Here is a 12475-nt window from a genome sequence, read left to right as displayed (position 1 = left end):
TCAAATGATTTGATTGCAACAGCTTTAATACACACAGAATAGAAAATTTATAGACATTCAAGAGCTCTAAGAGCAGAGACGAATCGATTCGAGTCCAACAAATAGAAATTAAATCAATATGGCATGACAGGAGGCACATGTGGCCTACTTTTCTTTTCTTTTTCTTTTTTTACGTTTTATCCTTTCAAAGGACAAAGTTTTCTTTTGGCTGTTAAAAAACACTAATGTACAACAAAAGTCAAATTCCACTGCAGGCCTGCTTCCACAGGATGTGTTCAAAGACTGCAATGGGTGAGAGCTTTTATTTTAACTTTAACATTGGACGTTTTTGTCCTGAATTTGGACGGAGAGTTTCTTTGTGCATCTGTCACTTTGAAATCATTTGACAACACATAATGCTTCATGCTCAGTGTTGACCAACAGCGTAATTACTGTGACAAATGGCCTTTAAGTCTTCATAGGGCTGTTTTAAAAAGCATGAAATATCCTTTAAGGCTAATTCCTAACAGAAAAAATACAACAGCTCATGTTCGGCTTCACTTCAGTCTGGCAGGTCTCTCATGTCCAGGCTGATCGTGGCCTGCTGTGAATCTGAAAGAGATGGTTTCAAGCATATTTTAATATTAAAGAGCAATTTTAAGCTTGGAATCATGAATACGGCTGCCTCACTCTTCTTTCACCTTGTCCTGGTATCCTTTCTTGGCGATCCTCTGCATCTCAAGCCTCAGCTCCTCTTCTTGGATTCGAAGGGCTTCCCGTTCTTCCTCTTCCTCCTGTTCTTTCCTACACCGCTCCTCCCACTGCGCCTCTTGTTGCTGCTCCACCTACATAACATGAAAACAAACAACTTCACATATGATTTCTTATTTAACCTCCTAAGACCAAACTCTTTCATGGCATGCAATTTTAATTTCTCTTTGATATTTGGGCTGATTGGGACCTGATGAATGTAAAAACAAAGATTTACCAGATTTTTTTTTTTTTTTACCTTTTTTTGTTTCTAAGAAAAATGAGAGCCACAAATGAGGATATTCGTATAAAATTTCGATCGAACAGTAGCAGTATAATGTCCTCGTAAGTAGATATCAAGGCCCTTGTAGAGCAAAATTGAGTATTTTGGTCTTAATAACCCAAAATGTGATGTCCACATATGTGGACGCCAGGTCCTAGGAGGTTAATGCATAGTTGGGGAAATAAACCTGAGAACCCCCTCCCATAAAAAACAAAATAAAAAGTATCCAACCTGAGCATTTATCTCTTGCATCCGCGCTGTCCTTCGGCCCTCTTCTTGCTCCTTTTCCCGACGTCTGAATTTCCTCTCCCACTCAAGCTCCTTGATAAGCTCTTCTCGTCTCTTTAGAGATTCCTCCTGAGCCTCACGGTTCTTCTGTATTTTCAGCTCTATCTGCTGCTGTCTCTCCACAAGCACCTTATCAAAAAAGACAGGAAAAACCCAAAACAGGACAACTTTTATTTGAACTCACATCTTTAAGCTTTACTTCAAGTTTTACTCCAAGAGAAATTTACCTCATGCATGAGCCGTTCTCTGGCTTTCCTCTCTTTCTCCCACTGAACTTCTCGTTTCTCCCAAACATGCTGAGCTTCTTCCCTACGAACAAATGGGATGCATTGATTTGTATTCACAGAGCCGCACGTGCGCCTTTCTGGAGAGTTGAGGCTTACTAAATCTTGGCGCTCACCTGTGTAAGACTTCAAACTCAGCTTCCCTCTCACGCTCCAGTTGCAGCTGCTCTTCAATCACACGTTTCATCCAGGCTGCATCAGCAACAGCTCTTTCCCTTCTTGCAGTCTCCAGCCTCCTGTCCTCCTCCTCTCCTTCAAGCAAGGCTGCCAGGATCTTACGATCGGCCTCCTGGTGTCGTAAAAAGGATTTCAAAGAAAAGGTCTGGGGAAGTTATCTGGATGATCACACAGTAAAATCTGCAGGTAAAAAAAGTATTTACCAGTTCTTCCTGCACTTGCTGGGCTCTTCTTCTCAGCTGAGCTCGATACTGACGGATCAAGAAACGCCTAGTGCAACATGAATCCCATATGTAAAGTACCTCAGTAGATTGAAATATCATACCACTCTTTTTGTTTGGTCATCTGGAGAATAAGCTTCACATACCCGATCTCAAACTTCTTCCTCTGTTCCTCCGCCTTCCTCCTGTCCTCCTCTATCTTCTCCAGCTCCCACTGCTGCAACAGTAGAGCCTCTTGCTCCTTTTTCAGACGAGTGGCCTGTAAGAGAAAAATAAAAAATAATCTTGTTTACAAAAAAAAAAGCCTGCAAAAGGTGGTTTTGCACAGAAGAAATTGTTTGCTGATGCTCTGAATACCTCTTCTTCTCTCAGCTTCAGTTCTTCCATCTGCTTGCGTAGCTCCTCCCCTCTCCTACGCTCCTCGTCTTTCCTTTTCTCCTCCGCTTGTTTGATCCTCTCCAGAGCTTCTCTTCTGGTCCTCTCGTACTCGTTTTCAAAGCGTCTCGTCTCCTCCTGGTACGCCACTTCTTTCTGCATGTTTGACAAGCTGGGTCACTTACAGTAAGTGTCAAAGCTTTCTTAATTATGCACCACCTTTGAGGGGCTGACCAGAGTAGGTTGCGGCCGTGATACTGTGCTCACAGAGTACACGAACACTGTTCAATTAAAAATAGATGTGTTACATAAAAACTTGGCCACATAAAAAGATAATGACTTGTGGGTCATATGTGTCAACACCGGCCTGAGAAGGGCTATACTATGAAGTACTGAAGCAACTTCTTCAATACTGGCTATCAAAGTTATTAAAACACTGAAATGAACATAACTGACTTTGTCTGGTGCCTGGAATGATCCACCTACCTGTTTCTTCTCAGATATCTGCTCCTGCCATTGGCTGACAATGTGATCTTTATGTAATCCTGACTCCAGCTGCAGACAGATTGAAAGAGTGAGTTGTGACAAAGCTGAGACAGAGATACTGATGACCTTGACCCTGGGTGGAAGGGATACCAGAACATTTCTTTTTCTTAAGTCAACACTGGAATCAGGTTAACAGAAAGTCATGGAATATCTGCATCACAGGCCATATAGGTTTCCAGATCAAATGGATGTCTTGACAAAAAGTGTCTGTTTCCTCTACTTGGTGAACTCTCTAGACGTATGGGGTGGTCACTAGATTCCTGAAGCCGTCAAACACTTCATCAGTGGTAACACCTCGAGGTCTGAGGTATGGGGCTCGGCAACTTGTCACATTTGCATCAATAGTTTAAACTTGCCTACCTTTCTCAGCTCTTGGTTGTTTCTCTTCCAGTGCTCCCTCAGCAGCTCCTGTGCAAGCTAGGCATGACAAAAAAAATGAACGGGGATTGCAAACTTACATGGCACAACACTGTGGTGAATATTTATGGGGCAATATTCCACCAACTTTCTTTCTTCTGTCTTCTCTTGCCGTGCGAAGCTCTTCACTTTTTTGCACCAACTGACTTGCCAACGTGCTCCTGTCGGGCACCATCTCTCGGAGCTCTGCCTCAAGTTGGTTTTGCTCCTCTTGCAGCATTACCCTGAGTCGATTCCTGCGCTGCTCCAAGCTGGCTTTCTTTTCTTCCTTCAGTCTGTCTTTATGGTATGCTGACATACTGAAAACAAAAAGAAGAAAAATGCTTGGGTAAAAAAATTAAATAAATACTAGCATTTTTGTCAACTGATGACAAAGAGCAACACAGTAAATATAATAACATAAGGCTATTTATCTATTTTTTAAACTAATTTATACAGACAAACAAATATGACATACATACATATATATATGTTGTTACACAGATTTAAAGGAAGATACACTATGGTATACTCACAATACAACAAACAACTTAACACTACTTCTCTTAGCATACCAGCATATTCTAATAGGCCAAAGAAATTCATGAAAACATTTATTTATTGTAATTTCAGTATTTATGGTATTTCCAGGATGTTCCTGGCTTTACCACATTGGATTCCTGTAGGTTTTAGATTTTAAGATTTTTCTGCTCCCAGCCTGAGATGAGACCAATCTGGCTGTTGTAAAATCGAGACTTCAACATAAAGGTTAGCCTAGTTTTGCCATAGGTAGGGAGTAGTGTCAAGTACTATCACTTTTTTATAACACAAAACTTATATATGACATGGCGTGATTACTTACAGAGCCATCTCCGAGGGCAATAAAGGAGAAACAGGATGATAATGCTGGAGTACGTTATGGCAATCATGTAAAATTAATGACAAGAAAATGAAAGGAGGATACAAAAATAAAATCACCAAATATAAAGCAATGTGTAGTTATTTAGTTGGATTGCTTCAATATTTGTGTAACGTTTCGGAGACCGTGTGAGTGAGAGCATCTATGCTGGAGGAAGTTACCTCTGCTGGTAGGATTGACGGGAGCTCCACACCGTCTGTTTCTGGCTGCGGATGCTCTGCTCTCTGAAGTACTGAGCATGCAGCTCCCACTGCTGCCGCCACCGGGCCTCCTGCTCCCGCTGCCGGGCCAGCTGGTCGGCCAAGACCCGAGATCGACTGGGCACACGGGTCGAAAGTGTCGGCAGAGCCATGAACCTGAACAGTTAGCACAAATGAAAGCTTGATATTAAATTTGCTAAAAATAACAGTGCAGACATAGTTTCATTAGGGCATGTAGCCAGTCAGTATGCACGAATGCAGACATCACAAGTCAAAGGTCTCTTGGCCCCATCATATATTCACTAATGCTGCTTTTTTAAAGTAACTAGTTACTTAACAAATACTGACGCCGAAGACAGCTCAATATCTCCACTGTTATAGGTGATCTGCCCATGAAAAAATTATAATTTCATGGCCATAAAGAAAACAATAAGAACAAAAGACTACCAGCTCCAACTACCCGTCTGCACTCGGATATAAGGAGCGTTTAGCTACACCGATAGCAGCCACTTTACCTCTCGGTGCTACCTTGGATTGCCTCCCCTTGGCTTTTAATTAAAAAAAAAAATCGACGTTTTGCTTTCAAACAAGGAAAGCTCAAATTTACTCACTACAGCTTTCCTTAGTTACCGATACATACACTTCCTAGTTACTCATACGCTACGGGATGAAGTGAAGGTCAAACTTAGTTAGCGGCGGAAAACGCGAAACGCATAATTGGAAGTTTGTTTCCGCCACTGAATTTTCTTTGTCTTTGTCGTCGTCGATAAGTCATGATTTTATGTGATTATCTCTTCGGTCAGTGTGTTGAAATTTTGTAACTTTCCTTTAAATTTTCGTTAGATATGATTCGACACATCTATCTGATACTACCACTAATACTATTACTACCACTGATATTAATAATATTAATATTAATTAGAACTTACATGAAACTAATAATTAACAATAAGAACTAGCAAACCTACTCTGCAAACTAAACTATATTTAACACAAAATGTTAAAACTAAAAAGGACTAAAATAAAATAATCTACGTAAAATACCAAACTGCGGAGTTCATGTGTGATACTATTTTGTCTGTCTCTTACAGTAAGATATTACATAGTTGTTATATGCTTGCACGAATCCCGGGATAACTATAACTAACTAACAGATAAACAGATAAATTAAGTGGAACCAAAGAGCGATATTCCACCAGACTCCATTAGTTGGCAGCAAAGCAGCACATGCGATTAAACGCAGAGGAAGACCAGTGTCAGCTGATGGAGCACATCAGGTGCTGTTTACTCTGGACTTGTTTCTTCTGTCTGGTACCGTTTATCCGCCCTCTTACCCCGGCAGGTGGCGATGGCCCGGACCTATCACTAACATGTCGATCACATGAGCTCCTCTGCAGCCAGGAGTTCAGTGTAGGTGACTTCCATGTGTGTGTAAGAGAGAGAAAGAGAGATGTGTGTGTGTGTGTGTGTGTGTGTGTGTGTGTGTGTGTGTGTGTGTGTGTGTGTGTGTGTGTGTGAATAGATCTGTCCGTGTGTGTGTGAATAGATCTGTCCGTGTGTGTGTGTGTGTGTGTGTGTGTGTGTGTGCGTGTGTGTGTGTGTGTGTAAGGGTGAGAAAGAGAGAAAGAGAGAGGTTTCTCTATGTGTGTGTGTGAGAGAGAGATTTATCTGTGTGTGTGTGTGTGTGTGTGTGTGTGAATAGAGAGAGAGATGTCGCTCTCTCTTTCTCTCTCTCTCTCTCTCTCTCTCTCTCTCTCTCTCTCTCTCTCTCTCTCTCTCTGTGTGTGTGTTCTCCTCCTCCTATCACTGTGAAGCTGCAGTGGAGGACTGACAGCCTGTTGCTATCATTTCAACAGTTAGGAGTGTATCTGGACTAAAGAGATGGCTCTGCTAATGGAGCACCAATTCAGACAGCTGCCAGCTGACAGACAAGTGGAAACAAGACCGTTTCTGGAAGCTGTGTCATACCTTCCACCATTCTTTGGTAAGTGAAGTTTCCACAGTGTAACACAGGGGAGACTACATTAATGGGACTGCAAATGAAGTTGTGAATTTTAAAAATAGATGACAGCAGGGAAAATGTATAGTTGTGGTGCTTTATGATTAACCTCTCAAAGGCTTCCAGATTAATGCCACGGACCGATCGTGCTTTATACTTCCAGGACTGTTAAACTGGTCCAGTAGGCACAAAATGTGCAGTTTACGTTAAAATTACCACCCATGCAATGGACGTGTTTTTTTCCACTGCTGTGAATCTTCATTTGGAATTTGTCTGATTATTAAACACTGAACTTGTGGTGAGGATAAATCTGTCACAACACTTCCATCTCGTTTAACAAAACGATGTTGCTCTTCCTAATGATAATCTTTTCTGGATCGTGTTTCTCTCCACCAACCTGTCCACAATCCTTTAGCATGCATAATTTACTCCACTGGCCTGGATTTTAAGTTGTGAAAATTGATTAGTACGGTGTTGAGTTCCCCATGCCCATTCACCGGTGCCGCAGTGCGCCAGGGCATCTTTGTGCGGCTTCATTCTCTATTAATATGCCAAAGTCCCTCCATTGAATTTGCCACGTGAAACCCTTGAGATGAACCAAGTCTGATGTCGATATTAGGCTCTTTCCTCCTTGTCACCATTATTCTTCCTGACCCAGAAATTTTTGAGCCAACTTTCCTACAGGCCATTACCATCCCGCACACTCATAGTACATTCACACAGGTGTCTGAAACTCTCTTCCCTAATTAGTGTCCTAATAGACTTCACTCCACTGGCACGTTCACTCTCCTGTTAGTCTTGTTTCAACACACCAGTGTATTTTATTTTTATTTATATCTAAATAGAGACTTGTTATTTAACCTGTAGTAGTAAAAGTTAGTAGTAAAATGTCATCATGGCTTTGCCTCAAATCATTCTGAGTCATTTCAATTAGTAAGTTTTACTTTATGCTTGTTATTAGTAATAAATAATTAGTAGATAAATAATTAGTTTCAGAAGTCCAATATTTAGTACAAAAACCTTTTCCCCGTGGAGTGTATGGAAATTAAAGGGATCTGAAACATTAAATGATGCCATTAGTGTTGTGGCGATGCATTACACTGCATTGCACAATAGAAAAGGCTTAGTCATGGGTAGTTTCCAGTAACAGCTCAAGAGCTAAAGGCTGTCTGTTGTGTTAGCAGGTCAGCCATGAACCATGGGAGGTCCGCACTCGAGATGTCTTGTTGTTCATTATTACTATTCACTCAGCATCGCCTAATTAACAGATACCAAATGAAAACAGTGTTATGTGTCTGATACTCGCTGTCCAACAGCAGATTTTTGTCACCGCAGACATTTTGACCTGTCACTGGTGGGAAAACAAAGGAAAAACACTTTCTTAACGAATGTTCACTAAACAATCCTGCACTTTATTTATTTATAATCATAGTTGTAGAGTCAATGCTCACCTGTCACCCTACAACATACCTGCCGTGCAGCACTGATGCAGGGTGCGGTCAGAGGTTACACAGGCTTAAAACTTTTAACCAGAGGGTGCAAAAAAACCACTGGCAGTTTGCACATGCTTTTTCCATCATTTTACTAAAGCTATATCATTATTCACGAGGGGTCGCCACAGCACACAGCTCTATTTATTTGATTTGGTAGTTTTCAGTTCTTTTAAAAACCAGATGCCTGATGCAACTCCAAAGGGATTTGTGTCTGCTTTCAGAAACAAATCAGGGACGAATGTGTAAACCACTTAGATTTTTAAAGACATTACTGTTCAACAGTCTACAAGTACGGACAGGTCAAATAGCAAACATGGGATTAAGCTCTTGGGATTCCATTGTAATCTTGAAGGACAGCTATAATTAAAAAAATCTAACTTCTAAAGGGGTTGTGAGATTGTTCGTAAGTCCCCACAGATGATCCTGTGCATTCAAACTGGAGTTTAAGTCAAGTTTAATACAGATTCAAATTGAGCTTTTGTGTTAATTAGTAGGAGATGTTGATTACCTCCAAAGAGAATGTTCATCATCTCATATGAGCTCCGTAGTTTTTGTTCACATGTGTGGGGAAATAAGTTTTGACTTCTTTAATTGCGAGTCACAGCCTGTGTAAATATTCCTCCTCAGACTGCCTCGGCTCTACTATTTTCGCACCGATCAAGGCTGACATATCGGGTAACATCACAGTAAGTATGCCCCTTGACTTCTACATTGCTAATGGATGATACAATGATACAATAACTGTTTTATTTAACAGAAAATCAAGTCTGTTTATGATAGCAACCCCGGACGGTTCAAGACTCTCCAGCAGATTTTGGAGGCAGAGAAGGACATGCATGGAGGAGAATGGCCCAAAGTTGGAGCAACTTTGGCACTTATGTGGCTAAAAAGGTGTGAGAAACTCTACATTTTAGACCAGGGGTGTCAAACATAAGGCCCAGGGGCCAGAATCAGCCCAGCAAAGACTCCAAGTAGGCCCGGTGGACAATTTTCTAAAACATGAAGGAGGGCATATATTTTAAACTTTTAACTATATTTTAAAATGTTGTTTTAAAAATACTTTCAACTATCAATTTGACATCTTTTCCTGCTGATAAAGAATCCCCAACAGCCATTCATACCACGGCAAAAGTTCTGCTAGCACTCTGAGCCCAGAGTGCTAGCAGAACTTTTTCTGTAATTTTACACATTTATCATTATAAAAACTGAGATTTTCTATTGAAACAACACTTCTTCATCTTTTATTAATATATCTTAGGGACTGACTGTGTAGTTAAAAGTCCTTACATTGACAGAAAGTGGAGTTTCACTCTTCTGTCAATGCCACTTAATGTGGCCATCGATGTAAAATGAGTTTGACATCCCTGTTTTAGACTGTTGTGCTGCACTTGCTTCGTCAAGCTGAGAAAAGTCCTCGTCCATAATCACTGTGCATGTCTTCTTGTCCAAAAGGGGTCTAAAATTCATCCAAGTTTTCCTTCAGAGCCTGGTGGACGGTGAAAAGGACGAGAACAATCCAAACCTTATCCGAGTCAATGTCACCAAAGCCTATGAAATAGCACTTAAAAGATATCACGGCTGGTTTGTGCAACAACTGTTCAAGGTGCATTCAAAGTAGCTACAAAAATTTTCTTTATACAATAAATGTGTCATAAGCTCATTAGACGCGTAGGCTTGTGAGTAAAATCTGTGCTTGTTCTTATAGGCGGCTCTTTTTGCTGCTCCGTATAAGTCCGATTTCCTGAGAGCCCTCTCCAAGGGTCGGGATGTCAAGGAAGAGGACTGCTTGGAAAAAATCAGAAAATTTCTCATCAACTTCTCTGCAACTGTTGATGCTATATACGACATGTACAATAAGATGAATGCTGATCTAGACTACACAGTGTGAATGCAGGACTTCCCTGCGTTTTCCTCAGTGGGAGTGATGTAATCATTAAGTCGTTTATGTTCAGCAGCTCTGCAGTCCGCATGTTTAAAAGACAGCTCACTGTGACAGAGCATAATATTCACTTCCGGCTTTGCTGGTGAATCTTTTCCTCAATCTTATTTGATTCTTGGACGAGAAATCCAAATATAGCTATAAAGTAAATATTGTTTTTACATAACAATTGCATTTCTTTACTCTGTGTTTGAACATTCGTGTTGCATTCAGGTTTTAAATTATTGTTGGGTGTTTATATCTATTCTTATGAGTACTCAGTACACAGAAATGTGTTAGAACTATACAAAGTTAACTTAACCAGACAGGACCAAGACGTTAATGTGTGGGATATCTGATGCTGACATATTTAATCAGCCTGTAACAAGTCATCACAAAATATAAGATTAATTATGAATTAGAAAGTTTCTAATCACACGGAGGAAACAATATAAACTGGGAAACGGTTTAATTTTGCCATTATAATGGGACTGTCATAGTGTCATGCTACCTTTAAGCAATATCTCTCTAACACAGGGCTCTATGGTAGTTACACTGAAGTGACTACAGAGAGAGAAGAATCCATATGTTTCAGCTTATCCACCAAACACTGTCTGTGATTGGAGTTAAACTTAATCATTACCTGCACTACAACCAGCAATCACTATCATGACTTCCAGTATTTAGGGCTCCTCTCTCTATTCCTGCTCTACATGAACATTCTCTATTGCACACACCTGTTTGTGCCTTAAGCTGGAGGTGCAGCTCATTTAAGCGACTGTGTCAGCTTTTCTGTGTTTGATTGTTTTTATTGTTTTATACGTCCGTCACTATTAAAGGCAAAGTCTGCCTAACATATACTTAGCTGCTATGCTAAGTTGTGCTGTCTTTCTAAAGCAGTGCTTCATCAATGTTTCTCATTCTAAAGGTGCTTTTTACCCTTTAAGCATAATTTTAAAAAGCTTTTTCATTCCAGTTTTTGACATCTCTAAAGGAGTAATTTCAAGTAAATGTCAAATGATTGATGAGTGTGGTGTGTCTTCTTGCATTATGTTGCAGTGTGTGTACTGTACAAGAAAACGAATATTGTTCTTTCATATTATGTATTAAAAAAATGACAATTTGTGTGATTATCAGTGAAATTATTTGTCTTCTTTAATTTGTTCCCTATCATTGTGTAATTAATGTGTGTAATTAATGTGTATTGTTCAACCCCCATTTCTTTATATTTTGCTTCTAAGAAGCCAGACTTTCTTGTCATTTTTTAAAAGGAGGCCTTGAGCAATAGTTCTCCATGCTTTCAGAAGGTCTTTCAAAGTTTCTCTTTAACCATTGGCTGATTTTTCACTCATTTTCAGTCCAGTCCTTGCACCGTATCATTTTCAAAGGAGTGCTTTTGTTTGCTAAACCACTTAACACTGACCTATGACCTATTTATGCATAAAAAAGACACCCGACACAAGGGATGAGCCAGTGTTGTCACTCCACCTAAAAGACAACTTGGGAAAGAAACTAACTTAAATTCTATCTTTAGGAACTTGTCTACTACCAGCCTGTCACAAAACATATAATTTCTCCCTATTTCTTTAGCTGAATTGCTGAAAAATGCCAACGCTAACACAGTTTGATAGGCATGAAATAGTATTTTTGCACCAATAAGGTGATCTCAGTGGAAGGGTGGCTGTCAAATAGGCATTGTTAAGGAAGAGAAACAGAGAGCCAAAATTACACAAGAACTGGAATGAAAATCAGTGGCAACAGGTTTCATGGAGTGACGAATCTAAATGTGACATTTTTAGTTACAGTAACAGAATCAACTTACTTGGATTTCCTCACCGGGATTTTTTTTTAACATGGATTAAGATACAGGGAAGCTTGGCTTTCCAGGTCATGTTGAAGAAAAAGATGGCCATTCCAAATGCTGACTTTCAAACTCATTAGAATTTTATAACCTCAGTTTTTGCCTTATATACTGTGTTTCCACGTTTAATGTTTATACTAAATCGCTGCACTTGTTTCCAATTTTTCTAGCAAAATATAAAAGAAATGAAGGGTGGCTCAAATTTTGTACTATACTAGTAATGAAATACTTTTTGATAGTAATCTTCTCTGTGACCACCAACGACAGTTTTGTTTGTCAATATTTTTACAATAAGACATCTCTATTTTTACAGCAATCTCAGTGCTTGGGCTAACCTTAAATGCTAAAGCTTTTTTACATTATGTGGGGGTCAGTGATAAACTATACACAGTGAAGCAGCTTTAAAAGCAGTAAATCACAACATCAAAAGAAGTGGCTCTTTGTTTTGATAACTGCTCAGACATTCTTATTCTTTTGTATAGCGCCTCATGTTCCTTTTATTGGTCTTGCCACACCCTCCTCATAGGAATTTAGTAAACTCTTCTCCGCTCCATTGTGCGAGTTTGAAGAGTGGAATAGAGTGTCAGAATCTGACAAACTGCTGCTGTGTGAAGGTATGTTGTTTCAGCAGTGCATTCATGTGTTTTTGGCACAGAAAACCAGGTTAACAATTAACTTAACTTTCAATCTCTGCTTTGGTTTAGCATAAAATTAGATGCCTTCAAAATAAAATGAAAATTCCAGAATAGTGTGGTGCAAAAGAAAACAAGTGCAGTGATTTATTGA

At 39.8% G+C, this 12475-nt stretch overlaps 2 protein-coding genes across 4 annotated transcripts; one reads left to right on the top strand and one right to left on the bottom strand.

Moving 5' to 3' along the window:
- Positions 1 to 8: 8 nt before the first annotated feature.
- tchp (trichoplein, keratin filament binding) lies at positions 9 to 5096 on the bottom strand. 2 transcript variants are annotated; one of them, XM_086314262.1, is made up of 13 exons: positions 4934 to 5096; positions 4380 to 4574; positions 3409 to 3619; positions 3264 to 3320; positions 2844 to 2912; positions 2340 to 2513; positions 2129 to 2241; positions 1965 to 2031; positions 1701 to 1873; positions 1528 to 1609; positions 1244 to 1429; positions 681 to 824; positions 9 to 591 (listed from the first exon to the last, which is right to left on the bottom strand). In XM_086314262.1, exons 2-13 carry the CDS (start codon positions 4568 to 4570, stop codon positions 559 to 561), a joined length of 1500 nt encoding a protein of 499 aa, XP_086170388.1. In that variant the 5' UTR covers positions 4571 to 4574; positions 4934 to 5096; the 3' UTR covers positions 9 to 558. The 2 variants fall into 2 exon arrangements, with proteins under 2 accessions (XP_086170388.1, XP_086170389.1); XM_086314263.1 differs by lacking the exon at positions 4934 to 5096 and having other exon boundaries at positions 4162 to 4499.
- Positions 5078 to 10941, top strand: gltpa (glycolipid transfer protein a). Of its 2 annotated transcripts, XM_086314264.1 has the most exons (6): positions 5078 to 5828; positions 6275 to 6402; positions 8538 to 8596; positions 8668 to 8801; positions 9363 to 9513; positions 9616 to 10941. In XM_086314264.1, exons 2-6 carry the CDS (start codon positions 6300 to 6302, stop codon positions 9796 to 9798), a joined length of 630 nt encoding a protein of 209 aa, XP_086170390.1. In that variant the 5' UTR covers positions 5078 to 5828; positions 6275 to 6299; the 3' UTR covers positions 9799 to 10941. The 2 variants fall into 2 exon arrangements, with proteins under 2 accessions (XP_086170390.1, XP_086170391.1); XM_086314265.1 differs by lacking the exon at positions 5078 to 5828 and having other exon boundaries at positions 6253 to 6402.
- The last annotated feature ends 1534 nt before the right edge of the window (positions 10942 to 12475 follow it).

This window comes from Aulonocara sp. 'chitande type north' Nkhata Bay, linkage group LG12 (assembly GCF_057382095.1).
Source record: "Aulonocara sp. 'chitande type north' Nkhata Bay isolate Kocher_YH1m ecotype deep benthic linkage group LG12, A_spYH_male_GT1.1, whole genome shotgun sequence".
NCBI classification, from domain to species: Eukaryota; Metazoa; Chordata; class Actinopteri; order Cichliformes; family Cichlidae; genus Aulonocara; species Aulonocara sp. 'chitande type north' Nkhata Bay.
The sequence above is the reverse complement of the archived record's forward strand: the minus strand, read 5'-3'. Positions and strand labels throughout refer to the sequence as shown.

What these genes read in the sequence shown, in the direction of transcription:
- gltpa (XM_086314264.1), top strand. Translation starts at nt 6,300, where the DNA reads ATGGCTCTGCTAATGGAGCACCAATTCAGACAGCTGCCAGCTGACAGA. An exon ending in ATACCTTCCACCATTCTTTG is followed by an intron (nt 6,403 to 8,537) that starts GTAAGTGAAGTT and finishes ATTCCTCCTCAG; the next exon opens with ACTGCCTCGGCTCTACTATT. An exon ending in GCACTTATGTGGCTAAAAAG is followed by an intron (nt 8,802 to 9,362) that starts GTGTGAGAAACT and finishes CTTGTCCAAAAG; the next exon opens with GGGTCTAAAATTCATCCAAG.
- tchp (XM_086314262.1), bottom strand. Translation starts at nt 4,570, where the DNA reads ATGGCTCTGCCGACACTTTCGACCCGTGTGCCCAGTCGATCTCGGGTC. An exon ending in CGTCAATCCTACCAGCAGAG is followed by an intron (nt 3,620 to 4,379) that starts GTAACTTCCTCC and finishes TTTTGTTTTCAG; the next exon opens with TATGTCAGCATACCATAAAG. An exon ending in ACAACCAAGAGCTGAGAAAG is followed by an intron (nt 2,913 to 3,263) that starts GTAGGCAAGTTT and finishes ATCTGTCTGCAG; the next exon opens with CTGGAGTCAGGATTACATAA.